Genomic DNA, 27958 nt, shown 5'->3' with positions numbered 1-27958 from the left:
ATTCTGATACTCTGGATGTGGAATATTATTCTTGGACTTTTGGCATGACAAACTAAAAGGCTGGAAGTTCCATTAATCAGGGTGTGAAGGGTCTGCATGTAGAGCAGTTTTGGGGAAGATGAGGATATGTTAAGTTTTCACGTGATCTTAGTCAAAAGGCTGAGAAGCGATGGGATATGTTATTTTCAATATCTACTTAGAGACACTGAATAAGCAATAGAGACACTGAATAGGCTATTGGATGTACAAGTCTGAAGTCTAGGAAAGAGGTCAGGCAGCATTGTCAGCCTGTAGATAATATTTATTTATTAAAGATTTTGTTTGTGCATACAGAACTCTGGGGTACAAGCCAGAGGTGCAGAAGAGGTGAGAGTATTCACCAGAGATAGAGTGGGGAACAGAACAGGCATATCGATGAAGTACACTCCTGAGGGGAGCAGTGGGAGAGACAGGAGAGGTCTTCTGAGCCATGTGGATCACCTCAGTGCCAAGGATCAAATTCTCACTGAAGCAGCCCCAGCCAGCTTCACAGTGCTGCGCTCCAACCCGTTGGATCACCAGGAGGGCCCCTATAGGTAATATTTAAAGCCAAGGGAATAAGAGAAGAGACCCAAAGACACCCATAGACATGCCATATCTATTTCTTTTGTTCTCCTTCATCTCCTCAATCACACTACTTGCTCCATAATTTCTCAAATCAGAAATCTAGAAGTCATCCTTGATTTTTTAAAAAAGATTTATTTACTTGTGCATACAGAACTGGGGTATAGGTCAGAGGTGTGGGGGGTGAGAGGATTCACCAGAGACAGAGTGGGGAGCAGAACAGGCTGACTGGTGAAGTACACTGCTGAGGGGAGCAGTGGGCAGGTCAGGAGAGGCCTGCCCCACCATGTGGGTCACCTCCAAGGCAGGCCGGGATTGAACTCATGCTGAAGTGGCTTTAGCTTCTTAGTGCTGTGCTTTAACCTGCTGTGCCACCAGGGAGAGCCCGATTCTTTTTTTTTTTTTAAGATTTATTTTATTTAGGCATACAGAACTAGGGTGCAGGCCAGAGGTGAGGGCCGGTGAGAGGATGCACCAGAGACAGTGAGGAGCAGAACAGGCAGATCAATGAAATACACTGTTGAGGAGAGCAGTGCAGGGGTCAACAGAGGTCTGACACACCATGTTGATCACCTCTGGGGCTGGGATGGAACTTGCTCTGAAGCAGCTGTGGCTCACTTGCAGTGTTATATGCTAACCCGTTGTGCCACCAGGGTGGGCCCATCCTTGAATCTTTATAAATAAGTCCTTTCTACATCTTGATCCATCCAGTCTTCATTCCCTCAACCTGGTGTAAGCCATTGTTCTCTTCTAATTCCTCCCTCTCCCTGCTTCCCTTCTTGCCACCTCCCACAGTCTTTTTTCACCCAATGATCAGAATGACCGTTTGAAAGGCAATTCAGGTCAAATCACCTTTGCTAAAATTTTGCCAAAGATCTATACAGCAAGGGATACAACCAAGTTGGAAACCATATATCTGAAAAAGGGTTACTATTTAAACTATGTAAAGAACTACAACTCAAAAAAAAAAAAAGTAGTTGGATTGATAAATGGGCAAAGAATTTGAATAGGTATTTTTTCAAAAAAGACATACAAATGGCCAACAAGCACCTGAAAATATGCTCGTTATCCTCAATCATTAGGGAAATGCAAACCAAAACTACAATGACATATCTTAAACCCTCCACTATTTGAAAAAAGAAAAGTAGTGTTGATGAGGCAAATTTGAAGCCATTTGCGTGGTTGGTGGGAGTATAAAATGGTGCAGCCATTATGAAAAACTTTTTGAGCTAAGGGTAAAATTACCAATGATTTGTCAATCCCACTTTGGAATATATATGATGAAGGGTTGAAAACAGGTTCTTGAAAATATATTTGCCGCAAATGAAAAAAGAAATGTTTACTGTAGCATTATTCACAATTGCCAAAAAGCAACTAAATATTCATTGATAAATGAATGGTTATAACAAATATGTGTGTGTGTGTACACACACATACACACAATGGACTTATTCAACTCCCAAAAGAAGGACATCACATCTGATAAAGAACTGTTATCCAGCTATATAAAGAACTCTTAAGATTCATCAATAAGGGCCTCCCTAGTGACATAGGCTTAAGTCTCAGTGCTGACATCATAAGTCCACAGCAATGGCCTTAGTTTGCTGACCTACATATGGCACAGCATTATGTCCTGCCTTGCCCACTGCTCCACTTTCTCTCTGGTGAATCCCCTCACCCCCCTTACCTCTAACCTACACTCCAGTTCTTCTACACAAAATAATCTTTTAACAAAAGATTCAACAGTAAGCAAAAAAAACAACACAATTTAAAAAATGGGTCAAAAACCTTAACAGACACCTCACTAACGTAGATAGATGACAAACATGAATATATACTCTGTATCTATTAGAATATTAGAGAAGTTAAAATGAATTATCACTAAACCTATACCAATGGACTAAATCTAGACCACTAGCAATGGCAAATATTGGTGAAGATGTGTAACAACTCTCCTTTTTGTATTCCTGGTGAGAATGCAAAATATTATAGCTATTTTGGAAGATATTCTTTGTTTCTTAAAAAATTAAACATACTCTTCTCATGCAATTGAGCAATTAATGTTTCTTGGTATTTACCCAAAGGAGTTGAAAATGACTGTGAACAAAAATTTGCACCCAGATGTTTATAGCAACTTTATTCATAATTACCAAAACTTGAAAGCAACCAAAATGTCCTTCAGTAGGTCAAATGGATAAATACAGTGTGGTATATCCAGATAAGGGCATATTATTCAGTATTAAAGAGAAATAAGAGGCCTCCCTGATGATGTAGTGGGGGAGGGGTTGTCTCAGTGCAAGTTATCACCTGCCAATTTGAGGCTTGTATTTGACCCCCAAAAGGCCCTGCTGACCTCTCCTAACTTGCCTGCTGTGTGTTTCAGCAGTTGTGTCTCTGTAGGTATGTCTGTTCTGCTCCCCACTCTGTCTCTCTCACCTTGCCCTCCACACCTCTGGTCAATACCCCAGTTCTTCTCTGCAAAAATAAATAATAAATTTTTAAAAAACAAAACAAAACAAAACTGAGCTATCAAGTCACAAAAAGACTGGGAAGAACCAATACTACACATATTACTAAGTAAAAGAAACCAATCTGAAAAGGCTACGTTCTGTATGATTCTAACTATATAACATTCTGCAAAAGGCAAAACCATATGAAGATAGTAAAAAGGTAAATGAACGCCAGGGGTTAGGGAGGAGAAAGAGATAAACAGGTAGAGGACAGGGGACTTTCAGGGCAATAAAGCTACTCTGTATGATATAGTAATGATGGAAACATGTTATTACACATTTGTGGAAATCCATGGAATGTACCACAACAAGACTGAGTCCTATTGTAAATATACTGAGTTTGAATGGGAATGTGTGTCAATGTAGGTTCATCTGTTGTAACTCTGGTGGGGTAAATGTTGATAATGTGGGAGGCTATTTGTGTTTAGGGGTAGGGGTTTATAGACAAATCTCTATATACCTTTAATTTTTCTGTCAAATTAAAATTTCCCTACAAATAAAATCTTATTTTTAAAAATCAGGTGACAGGAATGATAATGGGCTTTCTGTAGAATGAGTGTGTAGGCTTATTTAGTGTAGAAGTGTTAAAGGTGGTTAATGATGGATGCTTTTTCCTCTTTTTCTTTTCTCTTCCATTAAGCATATTTTGAAAGGATTTTCTTTTGTTCCTCCTTCCCCTTATTTGTATAATTGTTCCACTCTAGTCTTTTGTTTATTGTATTGTCACCCTCTTGGCAAAGGAGAATATATTTAGAATAGTAGCTACTTAATAATGTCTTAACATAAATATCCTTCACAATTTTAAGATCATGCCCATTTTGACAAAAATCTTAGATGTTGTGCGCCTCACTTCATATATCTGTAAAATGGGTAAATAGTAATACATACCTCATAAGTTTTTGCAAAGAATAAATGTTAATGCACATTTATAATAAAAATCTTGGAACAGATCTGGAATATAGTAAATACTGAAATGTAGAGCTCTTACTATTGCTACTGTTACTAATGGGTATGTTCGTCCTCTCCATGTTTATACTATCAATTAAGTTTATTTCCTTTATGCATATTCCCTTTTATATATATTCATTCCTTTAACCTTCTTTGGTTCCTCTCTAATTCAGTTGAAGAAACTTCAACTTCAAACAATTTAATGAAAGTAAAATTTATACATGCAGAAAGGCTGATATAGTTTTTTTTTTATCTTTTGAAAAGTAAAATTCTGAAAGTAAACTTATTTTTTCTATCATGTTACAGGCGGTATGCAAGATTATAATTATGTGTGGGCCAACTGTTTTGAAATCACACTAGAACTATCGTGTTGCAAGTACCCACCTGCTTCACAGCTTAAACAAGAATGGGAGAACAACCGTGAGTCTCTGATCACATTGATTGAAAAGGTAAAGTAGCTGACTGGAAAGTTTGGGTGTGGAAATGATGGATTAAATGATTTGGTTGCATATGAGTAATAGTCTACACTAGATACTCTTTAGCCTTGTTTTTTAGAAATTTTAGTATCAGTGCAGGAAGGTTATGTTCTTTTACATTCCAAATTGATTGTCTCTGAACTGTTCACTTTGATTCTAATTTTTTTTTTCCAGGTTCACATTGGAGTTAAAGGATTTGTTAAAGATTCAGTAACAGGATCTGGCTTAGAGAATGCAACCATCTCGGTGGCTGGTATTAATCATAATATCACAACAGGCAGATTTGGTGATTTTTACAGATTGCTTGTTCCTGGAACTTATAACATTACAGCAGTTTTAACTGGGTAAGAGTTTAAATTAAGACTCTTAGAATATCAGATCTGTTTATGTCTTAGAACTATAGCCTAGGGGGCCCTCCCTGGTGTCACAGTACTATATGCTGGCCGCAGCCACCTCAGTGCTAGTTCGATCCCCAGCCCCGGAGGCAATTCACATGGCTTGGCGGACCTCTCCTGACCAACCCCCTTATCCACTCAGCAGTGTACTTCCTTGATCTACCTATTCTGCTCCCCACTCTGTCTCTGGTGAATCCTCTCACCAACCCTGCACCTCTGGCCTGTACTCCAGTTCTGTATGCATTAATAAATAAATAAACCTTTTTTTAAAAAATAAAAAACAACAACTATAGTCTAGGAAATGTTATTGCTATCCCTGGCTTTTATTTTTCCTTGTTTTTGATTTTTTCCCCTTTTATATAAAAAGTATTTTTGTGGCTTTTTTGTCATATACTCTAAGCACAGCTAGATAAAATTGTAAAATTGGGAGGAAAGGCAGTGTTAAAACCCTGAAAAGACGATCAAATTGTATAAACCATTACCTCCAAGCTAACTGAATACAGGAGTAAAAGCTCTCTAAAAGACTTGAAGAGCTATTTTATCATCAACTTTCTAACTTATGAAATGAATAATCTGCTACTTCCCCTGGAAATCTTTCTGAAAGCTCACTTTGATAATGATTTGATGTGACTTTTATCATATCCTCTTCCCTTTGAGTGAATTGTGGTAAGTATTTTAATGTGTAGACCTGAGAAGATGGTAGTAGCAATGGCTCTCTGTAGACTATCTGTAATTATTTCTGAGATAATATGCCTAAAAGTCTTGAATTTACATGTCTGTATTTCATTTGAATTTTGACAGGAATAAGAGAATGAAAGGCTTTTGTATTGCTATAATGTTAAAACGTTGTGTTTAATTTAATTCCAAGTTGCTACATTTCTCAATTTTTTTCTCCCCAGATATATACCACTAACTGTTAATAATATAGTAGTGAAAGAAGGAGCAGCCACAAAACTCAACTTTTCCCTTCGGCCAACTGTCACTCCAGTAATCCTTGACACAACTGAGGCTGTAGCAACTGCTAGCACAGTTGCTATACTAAATAGTCCATCTGAAACAAAATCCTCCCACCAGCCAATTCAACCAAAGGACTTTCATCACCACCATTTCCCTGATATGGAAATCTTCTTGAGAAGATTTGCCAATGAATATCCTAACATCACCCGGCTTTATTCATTGGGAAAATCAGTAGAATCAAGGGAACTTTATGTAATGGAGATATCTGATAATCCAGGCGTCCATGAACCAGGTAATTGGTATGGTCTTAAACATAATTTCAATAGTACCTCTCAAAGTTGTATATTATATCATGTGCTTCATCAAGAGGTGACTTATAGTGTGTATAATTGGTACAAAGAAAATGTAACCAATCTCTTGCCAGAAAAGAAGAGAATTAATTGTTAGAAAGTGTTTAATACATATGCTGCCATATTGGACACTTTTTACTAGTAGTATTTTCATATTCTGTTTATGTGTAGTATATACACATCGTAGTAAGGAAGTGCTTTTTTTTTGCTGCTTTTGCCAAAATATATTTTTACTTAAATTTTTTGTTTAGGGTTTTAACATATGTTGGGATAAAAACAGAGCCCATGATACTTGAAAAAGAAAAATAGTCTTCCATGTAATTATTCTGTTTGTAGGTGAACCAGAATTTAAATACATTGGAAATATGCATGGAAATGAAGTGGTTGGAAGAGAACTACTATTGAACCTTATTGAATACCTTTGTAAGAACTTTGGAACAGACCCCGAAGTAACAGATTTGGTTCATAACACTAGAATTCACCTTATGCCATCCATGAATCCTGATGGATATGAAAAGGCACAGGAAGGTAAGTAATAGCTATCTACTTGTGCTTAGTTTTCTTGATTATTAGATGTCCTAGTAATCAATTTGTGAGTAGAAGAGAATTTTAACCATGGGATTTTGTCCTATTTTACTTATCATTCATAACTGGGTTTAGCTCTTACATTATTGTAAGAGATAGGTTAGTTCATTCAACAGTTATGTACACAAGTTTATACTTAAACGAATTCCTTCACTAGTGACTCTTACTAACTAAAAGTAATAGAAAATATTTACAAATTATTCTATTTCGACAGTAATTTTTGTTAAATTTATTGTATTGGGAACCTTAACTCGTAAATGAAAAATTAAACCAAATCTGGATCTCCCTGGTGGTAGAGGGGGTTAAGTCTCAGCACTATGAAACTACCTGCAGCTATAGCATGATTTTAATCCCTGAGCAAGAGAGCTACCCCAAGACCTCTCCTGTTTTGCCTAATGTCAATCATCTCTCTGCTCCCCACTCTGTCTCTAGAGAATCCTGTCACCTCCCCCCCACCTCTGGCCTACACCCTAACACTTATATGAATAAATAAATCTTTTTTAAAAAAATTAAACCAAGTATCTTTTGAAGCAAGTACTGGTTTTTACTCCCATTTTATTCTCCCTGCATGCCATCTCTCCTGGGGCAATATAGTAAGGACAGGGCTTTCACTAGGAAAGTGAGAATATATATATTCTACCTCTTGATTCCCTCCAGGAAATTATACCAGTGAGTAGAAAAAGTACCATAATGTGACTACACAGCCACATGATTTATTACTCACGCACTGATCACTGAGAAAATCAACCAATGACTGACTGGGTTAATCCTTACAAATGTAATTCAAACCCTTTCCCTAAGGACCTCTTCATTGTCAGTCTCACAAATCCCTCCACATTCATCTAGACCTTTTTGAAAGGTGAAACTACTTACCACTAGTGAGCTTTCTACAGTTTTCCTTCATTCACTTGTAATTGTTTTTTTCACTGTAATGACAATAATAATAGGGCTTCTACCTCATATTAAAATGAAATAAGTTTAAGTTCAACCGTTTCTCTTCCATTAAGTCAGACTTCTAACTTAACATTCTTGACTAACTTTACCTTTTTATGATCATTTTAATGTAAGCACACCACAGTTTTCTTCTTTTCATTCAGTCTTTTATTATTCATTCTTTATGTCTTAGTGAATGACATAAAGAGAAGAGACATGCTATTGAATCTTATTGAGTACCTTTGTAAGAACTTTGGAACAGACCCTGAAGTAACAGATTTGGTTCATAACACTAGAATTCACCGAGTGAATTCTAGAAAACACTAGAATTCACTCTATAATAGAGTCCCCCTTCCATTAATAATGTCTATTCAACACTGTGATTGTGTCAGTGATGTGGATTTTTAACAATTAAGCTATAGTTAATTATAATTTGCATGATTGGATTTTTCCCTTCAAAGAATGGTCAGAGGACAAAAGCAGAGAGGTAATGGCTTTACCTCTCTGTTCAAAAGATTTGAAAAGATCTGAAAAAGATACATATGTATATATGTGTATATGTATATACACCAGTGTACAATGTAAAAAGATACATTTTTTAATCATAGTATGATTGATCATAGTAGACCTTGATAACTTCACAGTGCCCTTTGAGAATATATGAAGTGGTGTGTGTTGGATTAAAATATTAATGAAACATGGATTAAATTAGACTTCTTTATCCTACAGGAGATTCATTAAGTGTAATAGGCAGAAACAACAGCAACAACTTTGACCTGAACCGAAATTTCCCAGATCAGTTTGTTCAGATCACAGATCCTACCCAACCAGAAACTATTGCTGTAATGAGCTGGTTGAAGACCTATCCATTTGTACTGTCAGCAAACCTGCATGGAGGTAATAGCAACTTGATATTGTACTAATTAATTCTTGTTGAGAGCATTTGAAAATCCTGGTGGAATTTTATCTGTTTATAATCTTAAGCTTTTTTAAAAGATGGGTATCCTATTATTGCTTTATGGTAAACAACAATAAAAACCTTTTCTCATTACTTTTTTTTTTTCTCATTACTTTTTAAGCCAACTCCCTGGCTGTTTTCCACCTCCTCCTCATTCTCCTTTTAAAGCTTAATAAATCTTTAGTATGTGTAATTTTTATCATTCTTTTATCTTTTATTTAACTCCTATAATTCAGTGGGAATGGATCAGTTAAATAGGATGAGAAGTTAAAATTAAAAATCATCAGTATCCAACTAGGGTTGTATGAATGAGTGAGTGAAGGTATCATTACCCAAAAGAGCTGAAAATATGTCCACATATAAACTTGTTCCTGAATGTTCAGAATAATAATAATAATATGTATAATAATAACTAAAATGTAGAACTACCCCAAACAACCATCAGCTGATTGATGGATAAATAAAGTGTGATATAACCATGTAATGGAATATGTTGTTAATGGAAAGGAATGAAGTGCTGATGCATATACTACAACATAGAGAAATCTTGAACACATTATGCTATGTGATAGAAGACACGAGATCATTTATTGTTGAATTTTTTGTGTGTGAAATGTTCAGAAACGGCAAATCAAAAGAGATGGAAAATAGGTTAGTGATTGTCTCAGGCTGGTATGGAGAATGGTGGGAAGGAATGGGGAGTAACAGCTAATGGAGAAAAAATTTAGTGTCAATATTTGTTGGCATGTCCAGAAGAAGTATTGCAGTTTGATATGTGATGTGATGGCAGTTATGTTAACCTGCCATTTAAGAATAACAATACATACTTAGGGATATTTAGTCTTAAGAAATTGAGATTCTTTAAAAATTCCTTCAAAAGCTTGCCAATAATAGAAAAAATTACTTCTATAATTGGTAATTATGGATGAATTATGAAATTACAGCCTGCAGAACTTTTTTATATTTTATGTATTTCATGTTTGATAGAAATATTATTTGGCAGGGGACTGTTTAAGGTATCCTCAGAATAAGTCAAAAGTCATATTGGTTATATTGGAAAATATAATACTAGTTACATTCAGTAAAAATAGTTTACACATGTTGTATGCATCCATGGCTTGGCATCGTGGGAGTTAGGCATCTTCAGTCATGTTAATGTATGTCTTTCAACGATGTGTCTGTTTTTTCTTCTTAAAGACTTTAAATGACTTGAAATCTTGGTGAAAAAAAAATTAAAGGAAGATATCTTTATCCCAATTTACAGCTTAAAAGGGTTTTGAAAGAATACAGAGAAAAACGATATTCCTTTTGTAATTTTTGATACTAATGTTTTTATTAAGATGAGACACATATAAAAATAAAATTAACCATTTTAGTAAACAGTTGAGTGAACTTTAATGAGTTCACAATGTTAGACAACCACCATCTCTTATGAAGTTCCCAAACATTTCATCTCACAAAAAGAAAACTCTTATCCATATTAAGTAATTGCTCTTTATTGTCCTCTCCCCTCAGGCCCTGGTAACCATCACTCTGCACACATTTATGGGTTTTTGGATTCAAGAAGTAAAATTGAGATCCTCCAAAAATTGTTCTATCCCTGTGGATTTGCCTATTTTGAATAATTTATAGAAATGGAATCATACAATACATGGCCTTTTATATCTTCCTTCTTTCACTTGACATATTTTCAGTGTTCATTTATGCTGGGCATGTATTAGTGCACCATACCTTGTGGTAGCTGAAATATTCCACTTTATGAACAGTATATAGCACAGTTTGCTTATTAATGGACATTAAGGTTGTTCCACATTTTGTTGTTATTAATATTGGTATACAATATCTATATTTGAGTCCCTGTTTTCAATTCTTTTGGATAATTTCCTGGTTAGCTGTTTTTGATAAAAATGCCATCATATGGTAACTCCATGTTTAGCTTTTTTGAGTAACTGCCAACTGTTTTCCACATGTTTGACAATATTTGTTATCACAGGTTTACTTCATCTGAATTCACACTGAATGTACCCTCACTTGCATGTCCATAATAAAAAAAAAGGTAACAAATGGGTCACTAGAAGCCAAATAAATGGACAGGTCAACAAATTAAAAGCAGTGTATCTAGTAGGAAAATAAGAGACTTTATCTGGTGATATGGGGTAAGGGGCATATGTAGTTCAGGACTTCATATGATAAACACTCTATTTTATGCCCTGTGACCACAGAGCATAAAGAGATTTGATATTCTTTACATATGTTTTAAGTTCCACTTTCTTTACCTTAAGTCATGAAAAGTCATATAATTCCATTTAACTAGTTTCTGAGTGTAGGTCAGGATAGCTGCCCTATCAATAAATAAGCCATGTAAACACTTTTTGATTCCATGTTTGGAATGAGGAAGATAGGTTAATTAGAATTCAGGGATCCCTTCTTATTTTAAATTCCTATTACCTTATAAATGTCTGAATTTTATTGAGTAGTATCAAACTTTGCTCAGTTTTTCTGATTCCTTTCTTCCTTCCCTTGTAGGTTCTTTGGTTGTTAACTACCCTTTTGATGATGATGAACAAGGGCTTGCCACATACAGTAAATCCCCAGATGATGCTGTGTTTCAACAAATAGCACTTTCTTATTCCAAGGTAGGCTTGTGCTTAAGCATAAAATGCTATAGAAATAATTTTTTTCATTTAAAGCCAAGTCCTGCAAAACTCAGGTAAAGTGTTTTTTTTTTTACTTACGCCTTTCATGATTCCCTTTGGGCATCTTTACTGCTTTTGCTTCTCTGTTTCACACCTCACTTTTGAACACACTACATGTCTTTCCACATTAGTCTATAAGTTCAAGTAGTATATTTTCATCTTTTAAACAGTACCTGGGACATAATAAACTAGACATAGTAAATGTAGACAAGCATGCCAGTTTATTTCATATGACAAATACTTCAATTATAAACCTAATAAAGTCATCTAAGGTTAACAGACTGTATCTCTGAGGTCAAGTATTTCTCGCCTATCACCTGTTTCATAATTAAAGCTTTATTGACACATTTATTTCCATTCTTTTATATATCATCTATGGCTGCTTTTCCTTTCAACATTTGAAAATAAGTAATTCACCATATTAATAGACTAAAGAAGAAAAACGCTGCAGTCATCTCAATTGATACAGAGTTAAGTAGTTGCAAGATAAACTTTCAAGCCTTATAAAGCCTGAAATTTTTACCATCTGACCCTTTAGAGAAAAAAATTGCCAACCTCTAAGATATTTAAGCAAAGGAAAGCAAATACACATTTCTACATTTTTAAAATCCCTACAGTGGATACACATTATCTTTACAATCAAAAATGTCTCTGTGTGTGTGTGTGTGTGTGTATGAAAATTTAATTAAAAAATTGTTTTTAGAAAATTAGACTTGTTATTCTCTAATTACACCCTTCTAGAATACTTTTTCCACTGCCTCATTCTCTACAAGTGAACTTTGTGAGATTGATCTGCAATTTTTAACAGGGAGGACATTTATTATTTTACTTTAAAAAATAGTTGTCTTCTGGTTGAGCATATCATTTTTAGATGGGTGTATATGTCATAATATTGAGGAGAATGTGATAACTCTGAAACATCATAATAAAAATTAAGTGATTAGATATTGTGTATATCATATTCTGTCTCCATCTGCTTTTCACTTTTTTTGTGACTTCTAGTTCCCCTTTTTGTTTTCTTTGGCTGTTAAATAATTTTTATTTTATTTACTTACTATATAGCCTAGACCAAAGGGCCTGTCTTTCAGGGAGTATTTCTTTACATCTCAGGACGTTTTGAACTCTTTTGACATAATCTGCTTTACTAATACTCAGTAATTATCACCAAGTTTCTTCTCCATACCAGAAAAGTCACACAATCATGGCAATTGACTATATATTCTGTGTAACCTCAACTTAACCCTTAGTTCTACTTGGCAATATTTAAGATTTTGCTACTTGACTCCCTGGCTCATTTACCACTTCAGTGATTCTGAGCCTTTATCCCCTACCTGAACCTCCTAATTCCAGCTTTACTCTTCTTGTTCTCAGTAGATCACTTTGCCTAACTGAAGTAGAATTTTGAGCAGTCTGATATGAGTTCATTTATATTCCATTTTCTCATTTTTTATTTACCCCTATTACTCATATTTACCCCTATTCTCCTCCATTTTTTTAAACCTACTACATCCTGCCTCCTCTAGAATTTTTTGTCTTCATTTTTCTGTTGTAAATGGGGAAGTTGATAATTAAACTCCATCTACACTCATACCCTCATTGGCCTCATTTCTTTTGTCTCTGACCTGTTATACTACCAATACACTTTTGCCCTACTACAAGACTCCACAATGAGGCAAAAGAAAACCAAGAAAATCTGTGAAGACAGAAAAGAGGAGTAATGAAGGGCAGATCTAAAGATGATGTGGAATGACCACTAAATATTAAATACACCCTAAATACAAAACCTAAATCTGGAAATGCAGAAAATTAACTGGGCAGACAAGAGTACTGGAATATAGAGGAGATTTCAAAATGCATACAATGTAAAGGCTCTAGTACAGTTTGAAGGGATAGGCACAATTTCAAAGGGCAGGTGGATTTAAAGGGAAATCTTCTAAACTTGTAGCATCTGGAGGAGAAAAAAGGAAAAAAATGAACAAGCGTCCTTTGGCAATTAGAGAATAGAGGGAAAACATAAAAGGGGGGGGAAATGTAGTGATGTCCAGGGTAGAAGAGATAACAAAATGGACATGGTAAAATCAAATTGCCACAACCTCCCAGGTGCTCATAATCAATTGAATTATTTCAGTAGTAAGCTTGTGGATCTCCCTGGCTTTGGTTCATTTTTCACATCACATTTTTATCATAATAAAGTTTCTAAAGTCATGAATATACATATATATATATATATATACCATGAATATATAATACCCTTTTTACTGAGTTCTTCACTTATTCCTTAATCAGTGAGAATGAAGTACAAATATGACTGCCTGGAATATGGTATTCAGAGTTGGTTTATGCTAGATGCATGATTAAGGTATAAGAAGAATATATTAGACATTATATTTAATTTCTTTAAATGTATCCTTTAACTTTTAAAAATTATATGCAAGTTTATAAAGTATATGTGCACTTTATTAATGTATTAGACTAGTAGTACATCTGTATAGCATATTACTAAATAGATAAATTGATAGATACTGATAGAAATAGAAGATGTGTGCAAGCCTTTAGTGGGGAAAAACAGCAAAAGATCATGTATACAATTGCTATAATCATCTAAAATTATTTTTATTTAATCAAAGAGTGGTGGGCTCATAAGCCTGTAATTGGTGTATTAAATCTGTGGAAGAGGGTTGCTTTTGTATTTAAAGTAAAATGGTTAATTCTCAGTGATGGAGAAAATGAGAAATTACTATTTTTCTCATGTTTTTCAGTACTCCCCTCTACTACTTCCAAAAGAGAGAAATGATATTTGACTCCCTTTTATAACAGTTTCTCAAGATGTTTTACCTAACACTTTAGTCAGAGATAATCTTTCTCTTTTCTAGATTCCAGGAGCATTTATTTATAATTTCCTGGCAGTTTTTCTTACTCTCCATCAGACATGCTATGGTGCACACATACTATGCCAGACATTGTGGTAGATGCTGAGGACACAAAGACAAGGGCTGTTTTGAGGCGCAGGAAATAAAAGATGCGGGATATTGTACGAAGTGTAGTAGTCTAACTGCAGAGTCTAAGTCCCCACAGAAGTGAGAGAAAGCTGCCTATTCTACATAATTCTAGATACCTGAATTATCTTTTCTGGACTTTAGACTTCTTGAGAATGTAAAGTGAAAGTATGACTATGCTTTGATTTTATATTACTTGTAATTGTGAATAGTAAGTAAAAAGTTCTTCCAATTTTTTTACAGAGCATGTTCATTAATTTTGGTTTAAAAAAATAGATAATAAATTCTATAGAAATGGCATAGAAAGTTGTACATTGAAAAGTCTCACTGCTTCCTGTGGCCCCACCCATCGCATTCTCACCCTATATACACCCCGTTGGTACCTGTTGGTAATTAGTTTTATTATTTTCCCTTACCCATCTATGTTTTCAAATAAATACAATTTTTTTTTCCAGGAAAATTCCCAGATGTTTCAAGGAAGACCTTGCAAGAATATGTACCCTAATGAATATTTTCCTCATGGAATAACAAATGGAGCTAATTGGTATAATGTCCCAGGTAAACATTATTTTATATGAAGGCCAGTATGGCCATGTGGTGGGCCCTCAGCCTGGAGCTGATGTGGAGAGGCCTATGTGAGTCCCAGCCTGAGCCAGCCCCTACCACGCTTGGAGTATATTTATTTTAACTATTTCTTCAACATTCCATATTTGATGATACAGATACCTCTTTCTTCCCTGAGTGAAATGTTCTAATACAAATCTTTTTGTTAATTGTATAAAAAAAAAGATATGTATAGAAGGATTTTCTGCCCCCTTTATTGTTATTGATACTGATTTTTTTAATTTTGAGAAAGAATCATTCTTTTAGAAATACTGTTTAAATAGTTAAAAGCAAATAAACTTTTCAACTTTTTTACACTTATTACACTTTGAGTTTAGAGTAAAAATGAACTAAAACTTGATGAAAGTTTTATATTTTACTTCTGGTTATTATAAAATACCTTAGATGTACTAATAAGAAGAGTATAAGCTACATGTGGATTCTTCTTCAACATTAATGTATGGGTGCTTTACCCGAACCACAAACAGCAAGGAATTCTCAGCCAATATTGATAAAAGATGAATTTTGCTAATTTTTTTACTAAGAAAATTGTTTACCTTTTGGGATCTGAACTAGTAGGAATGTCTTCAGAGTGACTGATTTTAATTTTTTCATTCTTCAGGTGGTATGCAGGACTGGAACTATTTACAAACAAATTGCTTTGAAGTAACTATTGAATTAGGTTGTATGAAATACCCATTTGAGAATGAGCTGCCAAAATTTTGGGAGCAGAATCGAAGATCACTAATCCAGTTTATGAAGCAGGTGATTATTCAGGAGTACATTTGAAATTTCCCCTAAGAAGATTTCTGCATATAGAAAGGATTTTCATAGCATGATTTTATAATACACCCTTTGGAATTCCAATTTATTCTACTAATGTTTTAATAATTTATATAGAAAACTGATGGATTTTAGAAGTTAATTTATTTGTATTGGGGGGAAGAGTTGAAATGATTAAACAGTGTAGTGCTGGTTTACTCTTAAAAAGTGTTCACTTCAGGGCCCTCCTTGGTGAAGCAGCAGGTTAAAGTGCAGTAGTAAGAAGCTAGCCACAGCAGCATGAACTCGATCTCTGCCCAGGGAGGTGACCTATATGGCATGGCAGACCTCTCCTGAACCTCCCACTGCTCCCTTCAGCAGTATATTTTGTCAGTCAGCCTGTTCTGCTCCCCACTCTGTCTCTGGTGAATCCTCTCACTGCCTCTGCACCTCTGGCCTTCACCCCTGTGTATAAATAATCTTTAAAAAAAAAAAAAAACGTGGTCACTTCTTTACCCCTATACTTTATAAAAGGCTAACGTAAATTGGATGCGCGCCTAAGCATTTTTCAAGTGATAGAAAGATGGGCTTTGGGGGTAAATATTTTTTATTCTTCTTTTTGCCAGTGCTTAGCTGTGACATAATTAATTACCTGCGAAATGATTAATGTTTGGATATTCATGGTGGTCAATAGGTAAAGAATATAAGAAATATGCTAATATGGTTATTAGGATAGTCTGACTAATACTTTGTGCTTTGGCTAATACTTTATCTTCTTCATTCCTTTTACTGAGTGGAGTGGCATTTACATACTAATTTTTAAAAACATTTCATTTTGAGTACTTTTAAATATACAAAAAATAAGACTAATAGAGTAAATACTTCCCCTAGATTTAACAATTTTTAACATTTTGCTGCATTTGCTTTATTTATATTTAAATTGGATATATGCAGACATGCATACACATTTTTGTTGAACTAATTTAATATTAGTTGTAAGTATTATGCTATTTTATACCTGAGTATATGAGAATACATTTTGTGGAAATAAGGATATTTTCCTACATGCCATCACTAATGCCATAATTCACCAAAGGAAATTAGCATTAATTCTCAGATATTGCCTAGTACATAGTCTATATTCAGTTTCCCCATCTATTCCCCAAAAGTCTTTTTTACAGCTATAATTAAGAACCAGGATCTAGTCAAGTTTTATGCATTGCTATTAGTCATTCTTTCTCTTTAATCTAGCATAGCCCTCATATTTCAAAAACATCATTTTCATTTTAAAGAACCCAGTATAGCTTCTTGAATATGTTCTGTATTCTGAAGTTGTCCATGTGCTACTCTTTAAACAGTGTTATTTATATTCCACATGATAAAGACAAAACTAGCCTATGAGAAAATAGCCTTTTTGAAGCTGAAATATTTTGTGTAACGGGCATTTACATTTAGCTTTATACTGAACACCTAAATTTCTGTTTCACATGTTTGCCATTATTAACAATGTTATTTTGGATATGAGCTCCCAAAATGATTACATAATGATTAACTGAAATCTGGTATCCTTGTATTTACCCAGGTTCATCAGGGTGTCAAAGGATTTGTCCTAGATGCTACAGATGGCAGGGGTATATTAAATGCCACCATTAGTGTTGCTGAAATTAATCATCCAGTGACTACTTACAAAATGGGAGATTACTGGCGTCTCTTGGTTCCAGGAACTTATAAAATCACAGCATCTGCTCGAGGGTGAGTCAATGATTGCTCTGAAATTGTGTGCTGGAGATAGAAACAAGTGTGGTTCCGTTCTGCAAGATTATTGCCAGAAAGCCCTAGAAAGTGTGCCAAGCGACCTTGAGCTTAATGCTAATAAGGTCAGAACTGGTTACACATTTGACTTGCCTTTAGTGGAAAAATGAATACAACAACTATCAGATGTAAGAAATTTGTGAAATTACACACTTTGGAAAGTGGCCTCTTTTATTCTCTTATCAGATCACCTGTACTCTGTCCAGATATAAAGCTATAGTGAGTATTTTCCTCTTTGATTAGTAACAACAGTACCTGTTTCCATTGGGAAACAATTTATGTTGCATATTTCTAGTCATGGTGTCCTATTCAAACCACCACTTGACATGTGTACCCTTTTAAAGTTCTTTCACAAACATTCATGTTATGTTTCCCTGATTGTTTCAGTGAACAAGGCCATTTTCCATCTTTTCTTTGTTTTTTCTTTCACAAAGATAACTATATTTATTTTTTATGAAGATAAGTATGTTTTTTTTCCATGAAGATAAGTATTTCTTTCTACAGAGATTAAATACATTTACTTAAAAAGAAAAAAAAGCACTTAGGACCTATTTTTCCTTGGAAATTTTTTTTAATATTCCCCCTCCTTTGCAGACACTGTAGAATTGTAACCAACTGAATGTTTAATCTGAAATTCATTGTTTTTCCTTGTAGCTTTCTCTTTTATGTTTTGATAAGCATAGATGTTATCAGAAGCTATTTTCTCCTCCCCTCATTAGCTACCTTATTTCTAAAAAATTATTTTGACCATCCATTGAAGTAAGGATAAACACAAAAACAAACTTATATATTTAATTATTTTCAAATATTTTGTGGTCCATAAATGGACAGTTTAGAACCTTATATCAGTGAGTAATGAGGTGTTTCCTGTCTGTTGTCAGTTTTCACTTAGTGTTAGAAAAACTGAAGCATCAGAGTTTCTGAAAAATAGGGCAAGAACACTGTTTTTGATAGAGAATGTTTTAAATACCTACAAACTTTCCCACCTATGTAACTTAATGGCAGATATAGAAGTGTTCACTGCATGTACAAACTTTGTTTGGGAGTCATATATTTAATCTTAACTTACTCATATTTTACAGTCTTCCCATTTTTGTTCTTTGTTGATGTTTAAGACAAATATTAAATGATCATAAAGTTAAAAATTTGACTCTTAAGAAGATGTACCACATTAATGTCAAGGACTCACATCCTCTCCACATCTGTTTCCACAGGGCTTAGGTACTCTAACTGAAGAAATGTGGCTCTGAACTGTCTCCTTTCTTACAGATATAATCCAGTTACCAAGAATGTTACCGTAAAGAGTGAAGGTGCTATTCAGGTCAACTTCACCCTTGTGAGGTCTTCAACAGATTCAAACAGTGAATCAAAGAAAGGAAAGGGGGATAGCACCCACACAGACGACATCAGCGACCCAGTTAATAAAGAGTTTGAAATTTTAATTAAAGACCTTTCAGCTGAGAATGGTTTGGAAGGCCTCATGTTACGTTCTTCCTCAAATCTGGCTCTTTATCGATACCATTCATACAAAGACTTATCAGAGTTTCTGAGAGGACTTGTGATGAACTATCCACATATTACAAATCTTACCAAGTAAGCATTACCTTTTTACTGCCTTTTTTTTTTTTAAAGGTTACAATCAGCATTAGGTATGTTGAAAAGTTTTTGTGGTAATTTAATGGAAGTGTTGGAGAGCTCAGTATATGGGAAGTTGGAGTTTACTTATTTTGAAACCAGTATTTGCTTGAAGATTTTCTAGTAATGAATTTTGGAAACTTTTATGAGGGACTGTGGGGGAGAATTACTTGTTACATTAACAATGCATATCCTGTGTCTCCAGGAAATGTAAAATTACTCTTCCTAATGACTGCTTTGATTTCAGAACCCTTTCCACTTCTCAGCTGCAAATTCATGCTCTGACTAAATATTGTGTTGTCACATCTTTCTGGGGGCAAAGAAGGAATTGGAGCTGTGAGCTAACCTGTCAGGGATAATGTGTAATATTTTTTCAAATTAGAAAGTGAAGCCTGCAGGGTTGCTGTCATTTCCTCTGTTGCACAAAACCTTAGTGATGTAAATGATTGAGGATCTGGGGGAAATATTCAGTACTGGGTTATATAAAACTGACAGCTGAGACAGACTTTTGTCTTCACACTCTGGCTTTCAACCTCACTTTTGTTGTTTTATTTTAAGTCCTCTGTAAGACTTAAATTATTTCTTTGATATTTTGATTTCTACTGTTTGCCTATTGTAGGGTCTTTACATTTTCCCCTGTGCTTATAGTTACCTACCTTTTACTGTTTTACAGTTCTTCATTGGGCTTTTTATTTACTAGCAAGTTTAACTTCTTGGATATAGGTTTATGATTTTCAAAAATACATACAAAGAATAAAAATTACTTTGAAAATACCACTTACTTGTCTTCCTTAACATATGCCTGAACAACTCTGCTCAGATTTTAATATTGTCCATTTTAGTATCACATAGAGCTTACAAATTTTCATATTTTAAAGTAAAAATTTGGACATTATTTTGCTATCCAGTTACTGAGTTCACTTAAATTTCTTTTACCTTCAAATTCAAGATAGACTATTCAGTTATTTCCCCCAAAATATGCAACACCTACCAATGGCAGAACATGAGGCAGTTTGAGGTGGTCCTCCAGTAGGCATAAATCATCCTGAAGAGCATCATGGGAAAGCATTAATTTATTCTTATTACTCCTTCTTAATTTAACCATAGTATTTTTTTCTATTTAATTCTTGTAAATGTCCCTATATAGTATATAAAGAAGGCTATAAGCTCACAGTTGTATGTCAAGTAAAACTCAGACCTTGGGCAAGCAGATCAATTAAAATTATTTTATTGGGACACTGGTATTGCATTTATATTTATATTACATACAATACATTCATAAAGTATCTAATTTACATATATTAATTTGGATCTTAAAAGTAAGGTTCTCTTAATTTAAGATATTAACGAAATAGCATGGATTATAAAAAAATGAGAAATATATATTTTTTAATTGCATTGGTGTTGGTTTACAACACTGTGCATGATTCAGTGGTAGAGATTCACACCTCTCAGGGGTGATATTGTGAGGATAAATGAGAATGACCGAATTTAGAGCAATGCGTACTCTCCTAAATCTAAGAAAAACTTCACTTCTATTTGACTTCTTTGGTCAAGGAAAACTAATTTTCCTAATATTATCTGATACAATGCTTCATTCTTTAAAGACGTTTTAAAGCTTTTCATGTTTTGTTGTCATTTCTTTTTTAAAATCTTTAAGTTGGCGCTGACATCATAATGCTTGAATATTTGTGACTTTTTGTTCTGGTTCTTAAAAGTTTGGGACAAAGTGTTGAATACCGTCACATTTGGTCCCTTGAAATCTCCAATAAACCCAATGTGTCTGAACCTGAAGAACCAAAGATTCGTTTCGTTGCTGGTATCCATGGAAATGCTCCAGTTGGAACTGAACTACTTTTGGCTCTGGCAGAATTTCTCTGTTTGAACTACAAAAAGATCCCAGCTGTTACCCAAGTAAGAGAATGACCTGTTTAGACATATTTTACAGGGAAAAATTTCAGTGATACATTGATATCAGGCATCATTTAAAAATGTTTTAGTTTCCTGTTATATTTTACTCAGAAACACTTTTATTGCATTCTAAGCTTTAATCTTTAAAAATAGGTCATCTGTGCATATATTCAATAGTGTCTTTCCTCTTACATTTCATTGTATGTACTAAGTGGCATAGAGTAACAAGTAATAGAGACTGTGTTCAATCTTCTATTCCATTTTAAAAATATATTACACATCCAATCTTTATTCACATTTTTGTACATTCTAACTTGAGAAATCTCCATTCCCAGTACCTTATAACTATGATACTATATTAAAAAGTAAGGTAGGAAACAAAAAAATTTATTTTCCTATAATAATAATATGGCATTGTCTAGGGTAGCTATCCATGATTACAGAAAAGATCTTTGATCTAGAGACTTGGTCATGTGTGTTAAGCAACCTAGTTATGTGTTGTCTTAGAGGAAGGAATGAACGTGAATCCTTCAAAAATATTAATTGGTATCATCTATGAAGAACTTAGAATAGGGGAAAGGAACTAATATTTGTTTAATACTTACTGTACTGCAGGTACTATATAATTTGATCTTCAACCTGTAATTATGTTATTTTGAGATGTGAAAACTGAAACACAGATAGTTGATAACTTATAGATCACACAGCTAGTAAGTGATAAACTTGGGATTTAAACTCAAATATGTCTCACTTAAAATCTTATGCTGTTTTGCTATCTCATACTGCCTCCAAAAAAAAAATTGGAAAGAATTGAGATAGTGATTAGGGTCAGGAGGGACCAGTGGGGTTAGAGGACATGAACTTAAATTGGACTTGATCAGAAATTATTTTACCATCTTTAGCAAAACAAATATTTTCTTTTGCCTGTAACTTATAAGGAGTATCTGAAAGATATTTTTCTGTAATTTTTTTTCCTTTGAATACAGAGGAGTACCTAGAGCCATGACTTCGAACATTGGCCACACATAATAAGTATTTGAAGAGTTTTTGAAAATAATAATGCCTGGGACCTAGCCCCAGAGGCATCAGTAGTCCCTTAATAGCTCCATAGATTATTTTAGTATTTGACAGAGTTGCCACCTCTGATTTTATGGTAACTATAGACAGTATAGACTCAGTAAAATACCTCCTTGGAATTTAAAAATGTCTTGTTTATGAGAATTTGCCTCCCTGGTCTAATTGGACTTGAACTTTAGGTTGCCATTTGTTCTGAGCTAAGAGAATAATCTGGAAAGTTGACTATACATATATATATCCAGGAACTTGTGGTGAATATAATGTCCTCCAGGGGAGAAATTTAAAACCAGTGAGTAAAGGGTCTCAAATATTTTCAAGCTATGGATTGTCTTACTAGAATAAATAAACTAGGAACCACTTTTTCTGATTTACTATTAGAAATATACAGGATGACATATATCAGAAATTATTTCATGTCACATATGTAGATATAAATGTCTATGGATAAGCTGGAGGAGGAATTATGGATAAAACAAACATCTACTCCTTTTTTTTGACATACAGATTTCAATTCTGTTACATTGTTTGCAGATATACACTGATACATTGTTTGCAGGTTATACATTCCAGTTTGTAGTCTGGGAAATATCTCACTGTTAATCTAAGTCAGTGTCAGTAAATTTTTCTGTAAAGGGCCAAATAGGATATATTTTAAGGTTTGTGGTATAGATGCTTTATGCTCTGTGTCACAACTACACACCTTTTGCATCCCAGCACATAAACATTCATATAAATGGATGTTACTTGGTGCCAATAAAATTTATTTCTAAGTAGCAGGCTGGATTTAACCTACAGGCTGTGATTTCTGACCCCTGCTGGACGTCATCAAGGCATACCTGGGGACATTAGCTATGCAGTAGTTTTTTGTTTCTTTTTTTACTATTAGGAGTAAGAGATGTTTTGGTTTTTATTTCTTAGTTTTACTGTTTATGTCTGTGTTTAGCATAAGCAATAAAGACTTTCTATTTATGGCATGGGTAAGGGTACCTTTTGATTCCACATAGAGCTAATAAATTCATTGATGTCTGTTTCTGTTTTAGTTGGTTGACAGGACTAGAATTGTGATTGTCCCTTCTCTAAATCCAGATGGGCGAGAAAGAGCACAAGAGAAAGACTGTAGTTCAAAGACAGGACAAACAAATGCTCATGGTAAAGATCTGGACACAGATTTCACAAGTAAGATTCATTTTTAGGACATTATAGTGTTTTACAGAAATTTTATTTCTCTTGTTAAGAAATTAGTTGATCCTGTTTTGTAGATGAGTAACAGAGTATTTTAAGTAGATTATGGATATAAATGAGCACTACAAATACAGATTTCTTTAATTTTCCTCCTTTTTTGTTTACAAAAGTAATTTTAAAAATCTTAAAAATTCAACCAATAATATTGAGGTGGCATCAACACTAGTCATATTGAATTGTATTTTCTTTTTCTTTTCTCCCATATGTATGTGTGTAGGTTGATTTGAAGGGATATGTTTTTTTATTTACTTAATTAGAAGCATTAACTATATACATACATAGTTCTGCACCTTTTTAAATTGAATATATCATTAACATCTTTCCACTTCAGTGCTTATGAATCTCTAACATTCTTAATCACCGTACTCTAGTTTATTCAACTATTTCCCTACTCACGGGTATCTAGTTTGTTTCTAAATTTTGTTCTTGCAAAAAATGTAAAAAAAGAAAACTTTCAAAGATAGATTATTTATTGCCTAAATTATTTTTACTTCTTTTTGAAAAGAATTTTTTTAAACTTTTGTACCATTTTTAAACTTTTGCACATTGCTTTTATGCTTATAGGGTATCTCTTCCATGTGAGACTTTTCATGTATTTGTAAGCTTTCATACCATGTGAAGGTTTTGCCATATTCCCGACATTCATATGGTTTCTCGCTAATATGAATTTTCATTTTTTTTCTCCCCCACTACCATCCTTTGTTTGCGCTTGTCCTTTCCCCTTTCCCTTCATTTTAACTTCAGAACCCTCAGGAAGTTTGTTGATATTCATTAGTGGTTTTTTTTAAAGATTTATTTATTTGTACATACAGAACTGGGGTACAGGCCAGAGGCTCAGGGGCAGCGAGAGGCTTCACCAGAGACAGAGTGGGGAGTAGAACAGGCAGATCGACGAAGTACACTGCTGAAGGGAACAGCGGGCAGGTCAGGAGAGGTCTGCCACGCCATGTGGTCATCTCCGGGCCAGGTGGGAATCGAACTCTGCCGGAGCAGCTTTAGATTCTCTAGTGCTGTGCTTTAACCCGCTGCACCACCAGGGAGGGCCCTCATTAGTGTTTTTAACTGTTTTATGTTGTTGAATGTGTGTTTTGCAAATGTCCAATATTTGCTTTTGTCATTCTGACTTTGCTGCACAGAATTCTCTCAAATTCCCTCCATTTTTTTGTTGCAAATGGTTGCATTTCATACTTTCTTGTGGCTATTAAGTACTCCATCATGGGTATAGACCACCCCTTCTATTCCAGGAGATTTACACTTGAGTCCATGTTCCAGCTATTATAAATAATATTGCTTTAATTATTGTGGAACAGGTTTTTTGTTGATAGTTCACATTCTGTGTTATATGCTGAAGAGTGAAACTGCTGGATCATACAGTATTTCCATTTTTAATTTTTAAGATAAATCCATATTGCTTTCCATAATTTTACCAGTTCACATTCCCATCAACAGTGTGAAACAGTTCCACTTTCTCCATATACTCTCCACCATGTGGGTCTTTTTAATGTGTACCATTCTCACAAATGTGAGTGGTATTTCATTATATTTTAAATAGCATCTGTCTTATTGAAAATGATGCTGAACATTTTTTCATGTCTTTTGACCTTCTAGATATCCTCTTTGGTGAATTGTCTGTTCATATCTGCTGCCCATTTGTTAATTAGGATACTTTATTGTTGCTTTAATTGTTCAAGTGTATGAGTTTTTTTTATACATCTTAGATATTAATCCCTTAACAGCAAATGTTGTATAAATATTTGCTCCTATTTTGTAGGCTGTGTCTTTAATCATTTTACATTTTCTTTTATTGCATATAAGCATTTTAACTTAAGGTGATCACAATTGTTTTTTGTTTAATTCCCTTGCCATAAGGGTTGAGTCACTAAAACTATCTTTATGTTGGTAGTGTGTAACTTATCACCATTGATTTATTGTTGCAATTTACTTCTAAATTTTTAATCCATTTGGAATTGACATTTGTGTGTGATGTCAGTGAGTGATCCAGTGTCATTCCTTTAAATGTGACTTAAATTATTATAAAAGGAGTGTATGTCCATCCCTTTGTTTCCAGTAGATTTTCTTAAACATGCTCAAACTCATTAATCTTTACATATTATCCTGAAATATGTAAAATTCAAAACAACCTGTCTTCTAGAATGTATATCTTTTGCTTGAATTAGTGACTTATGGAATAATAAAATATAGATTTCATAAAGCAGATTTTTGGTGATGTTCAACTATGTTTCCATAGTTCATAATAACCCATATTAAAATTTTTAAACTTGATATTTTATATTTGACTTTTCTGTTTTTTAGATAATGCCTCCCAGCCTGAGACTAAAGCCATTATTGAGAATTTGATTCAAAAACAGGACTTCAGTCTCTCTGTTGCTTTAGATGGCGGTTCTGTGCTGGTCACATACCCCTATGATAAACCAGTACAAACAGGTATGTAAAATGTCATTTTCCATATATACTAGTTAAACTTAAGATTGGAAGTTCCAATTAGGTACTGTCCCTTCTAATTTTTTTTTTTAAGTAATAAACAGTTGAGCATATTCTATGAGCAATAACCAATCTAAGAAGATTATATATATATCACAGTCAAAGTTACCTGGAGGATAGAGGTCAGATATAATGATGACCTTGCTTTATTGAGGATAGCCATCTTGTCACATCTGTTCAGTTAATTCACAAATACTTATTGAACAGTTATGATGTTTGTGACATAAAAAAGGCAAGACTCAGTGCCTCTCTCAAGAAATTCATATTCTAAGTAACCAAATATTACCAATTAAAGAGTTGCCATCCCCTGCTTTAAAGGTGGGCTACTGACTGATTCCACCTTTGGTGAGTTAAACAGTTAACTTGTTGAACCTCTGGTGCCTTTTTATAATAATTCATTTGAACTGTTTTCAAAGCAGCTTATGATCAATATTGTTATTATTCCATTTTGCCCTTTAAAGTAGTAAAACATAAAACAAGTCTGTATTTTAGTGTGGTAACCTACTTCATAAGCTAATCATAAACATTAGTGGGTTGCGAGATATACCAGAAAATAAAGATGACTTCTGTGACCATGAATAATATTTGAACTTGGAGAAAAATATTTTCTCCTCTGACTCATGATTTTTTTTTATTTGTTTATTTTTTGATAGTGGAAAACAAAGAGACATTGAAGCATCTGGCATCTCTTTATGCAAACAATCACCCATCAATGCACATGGGTCAGCCCAGTTGCCCAAATAAATCAGGTAGGTATTTTTCTTACCCTTAGTTAATGTTGTTGCTTTTAGTTTATGCTGCTTTATGGTCTTGCTGATCCTACATTTCTCACTGTTTTATAGATGAGAATATTCCAGGAGGAGTAATGCGTGGTGCAGAATGGCACAGTCACCTGGGCAGCATGAAGGTATACTTTATGGAATGCAGTAAGAATGTGCCATTATGGTTTCACTCATACACTCATAGCAGGAGTATAAAGGGCCAGGGAGGAAAAATAATAATAATAATGAACAACTATATACCAGAGACATTTTACAGGGGAGGAGTGGGGAATGGGATCAAAAATGGGTGGGGAGAGTACACTGGACTATGGTGATGGCAGAGGGGTGACTTGGTGATGGGAAACCCATGGGGATTACAACTGGGATGGAAAAAGACACAAAATTATGTAAAAATAAACTGTTATATTATTTTTTAAAAATTTAAAAAAGAAAATATAAAATGTGATAAGAAAAAAAATTCATTAATTTTATCTTTATCTGATTTTTATTTGATGTAAACTAAAATATAGGTTGTCTTTTCATTTTTTTGATAATGACCTTTGATATACAGTGTTTTTAATTTTGATGAAGTCAAATCTAACTTATGTTTGTCTTTTATTGTCATATCTAAATTCATTGCCAAGACCATGAATATTAATCCCAATGTTTTTTCTAAAAATTCTATAGACTTAGGTACCAGATGTAGGTTAATGATATATTTTGAGTTTATTTTTATATATAATACAAAGCAGGAGTTCAACTTTGCATATGAAAATCCAGTTGTCATAGCACCATTTGTTGGAAAGACTCTTCTACCCCCATTGAATAATCTAGGCACCCTTGTCAAAATTGATCATAGATGTATGGGTTTATTTCTGGATTTTCAGTTCTATTTCAGTGGTTTATATGTGGATGTCTACTCACATCAATACCACTCTTTCCAATACTCTTAATTGTAGTAAAATCTGAAATGAGACACTTTGAATCCTCCAAACTGTGTTACTTTTCAAAATTGTTTTGACTATTCAAATCGAATTTGAATATTGGTTTGTCTTTTTCTGCAGAATGGCTGTTGGAATTTTGTTAGGGGTTGTGTCGAATCTATAGAACTTTAGGTTGTATTAACCTCAGTAGCATTGTCTTTGTGTCCATTAACATAATATATCTTTCCATTTACTTAGGTACTCTTTTTTTTTTTTTTTAAAGGTTTGTTTTTGGGGGTTTAACTGCTGTTCTTTTTAAAGCT

General features: G+C 34.0%; 1 protein-coding gene across 1 annotated transcript in view; it reads left to right on the top strand.

Moving 5' to 3' along the window:
* CPD (carboxypeptidase D) overlaps positions 1-27958 on the top strand; it is a 58335-nt gene that overhangs the window by 18775 nt on the left and 11602 nt on the right. The window contains exons 3-17 of the mRNA XM_004684818.1: positions 4368-4510; positions 4712-4881; positions 5832-6181; positions 6576-6767; positions 8487-8654; positions 11242-11351; positions 14863-14965; positions 15633-15775; positions 17355-17524; positions 18854-19177; positions 20938-21133; positions 23248-23383; positions 25763-25894; positions 26605-26700; positions 26794-26858. Of these exons, the coding sequence (XP_004684875.1) occupies positions 4368-4510; positions 4712-4881; positions 5832-6181; positions 6576-6767; positions 8487-8654; positions 11242-11351; positions 14863-14965; positions 15633-15775; positions 17355-17524; positions 18854-19177; positions 20938-21133; positions 23248-23383; positions 25763-25894; positions 26605-26700; positions 26794-26858 (2498 nt within the window). The remainder of the gene's footprint in view (positions 1-4367; positions 4511-4711; positions 4882-5831; positions 6182-6575; positions 6768-8486; positions 8655-11241; positions 11352-14862; positions 14966-15632; positions 15776-17354; positions 17525-18853; positions 19178-20937; positions 21134-23247; positions 23384-25762; positions 25895-26604; positions 26701-26793; positions 26859-27958) is intronic.

The sequence above is a fragment of the Condylura cristata genome, unplaced genomic scaffold (assembly GCF_000260355.1).
Source record: "Condylura cristata isolate star-nosed mole 26May11 unplaced genomic scaffold, ConCri1.0 scaffold00017, whole genome shotgun sequence".
Lineage (NCBI taxonomy): Eukaryota > Metazoa > Chordata > Mammalia > Eulipotyphla > Talpidae > Condylura > Condylura cristata.
Note: the sequence above shows the minus strand (reverse complement) of the source record. Positions and strands in the feature narration are given on the sequence as shown.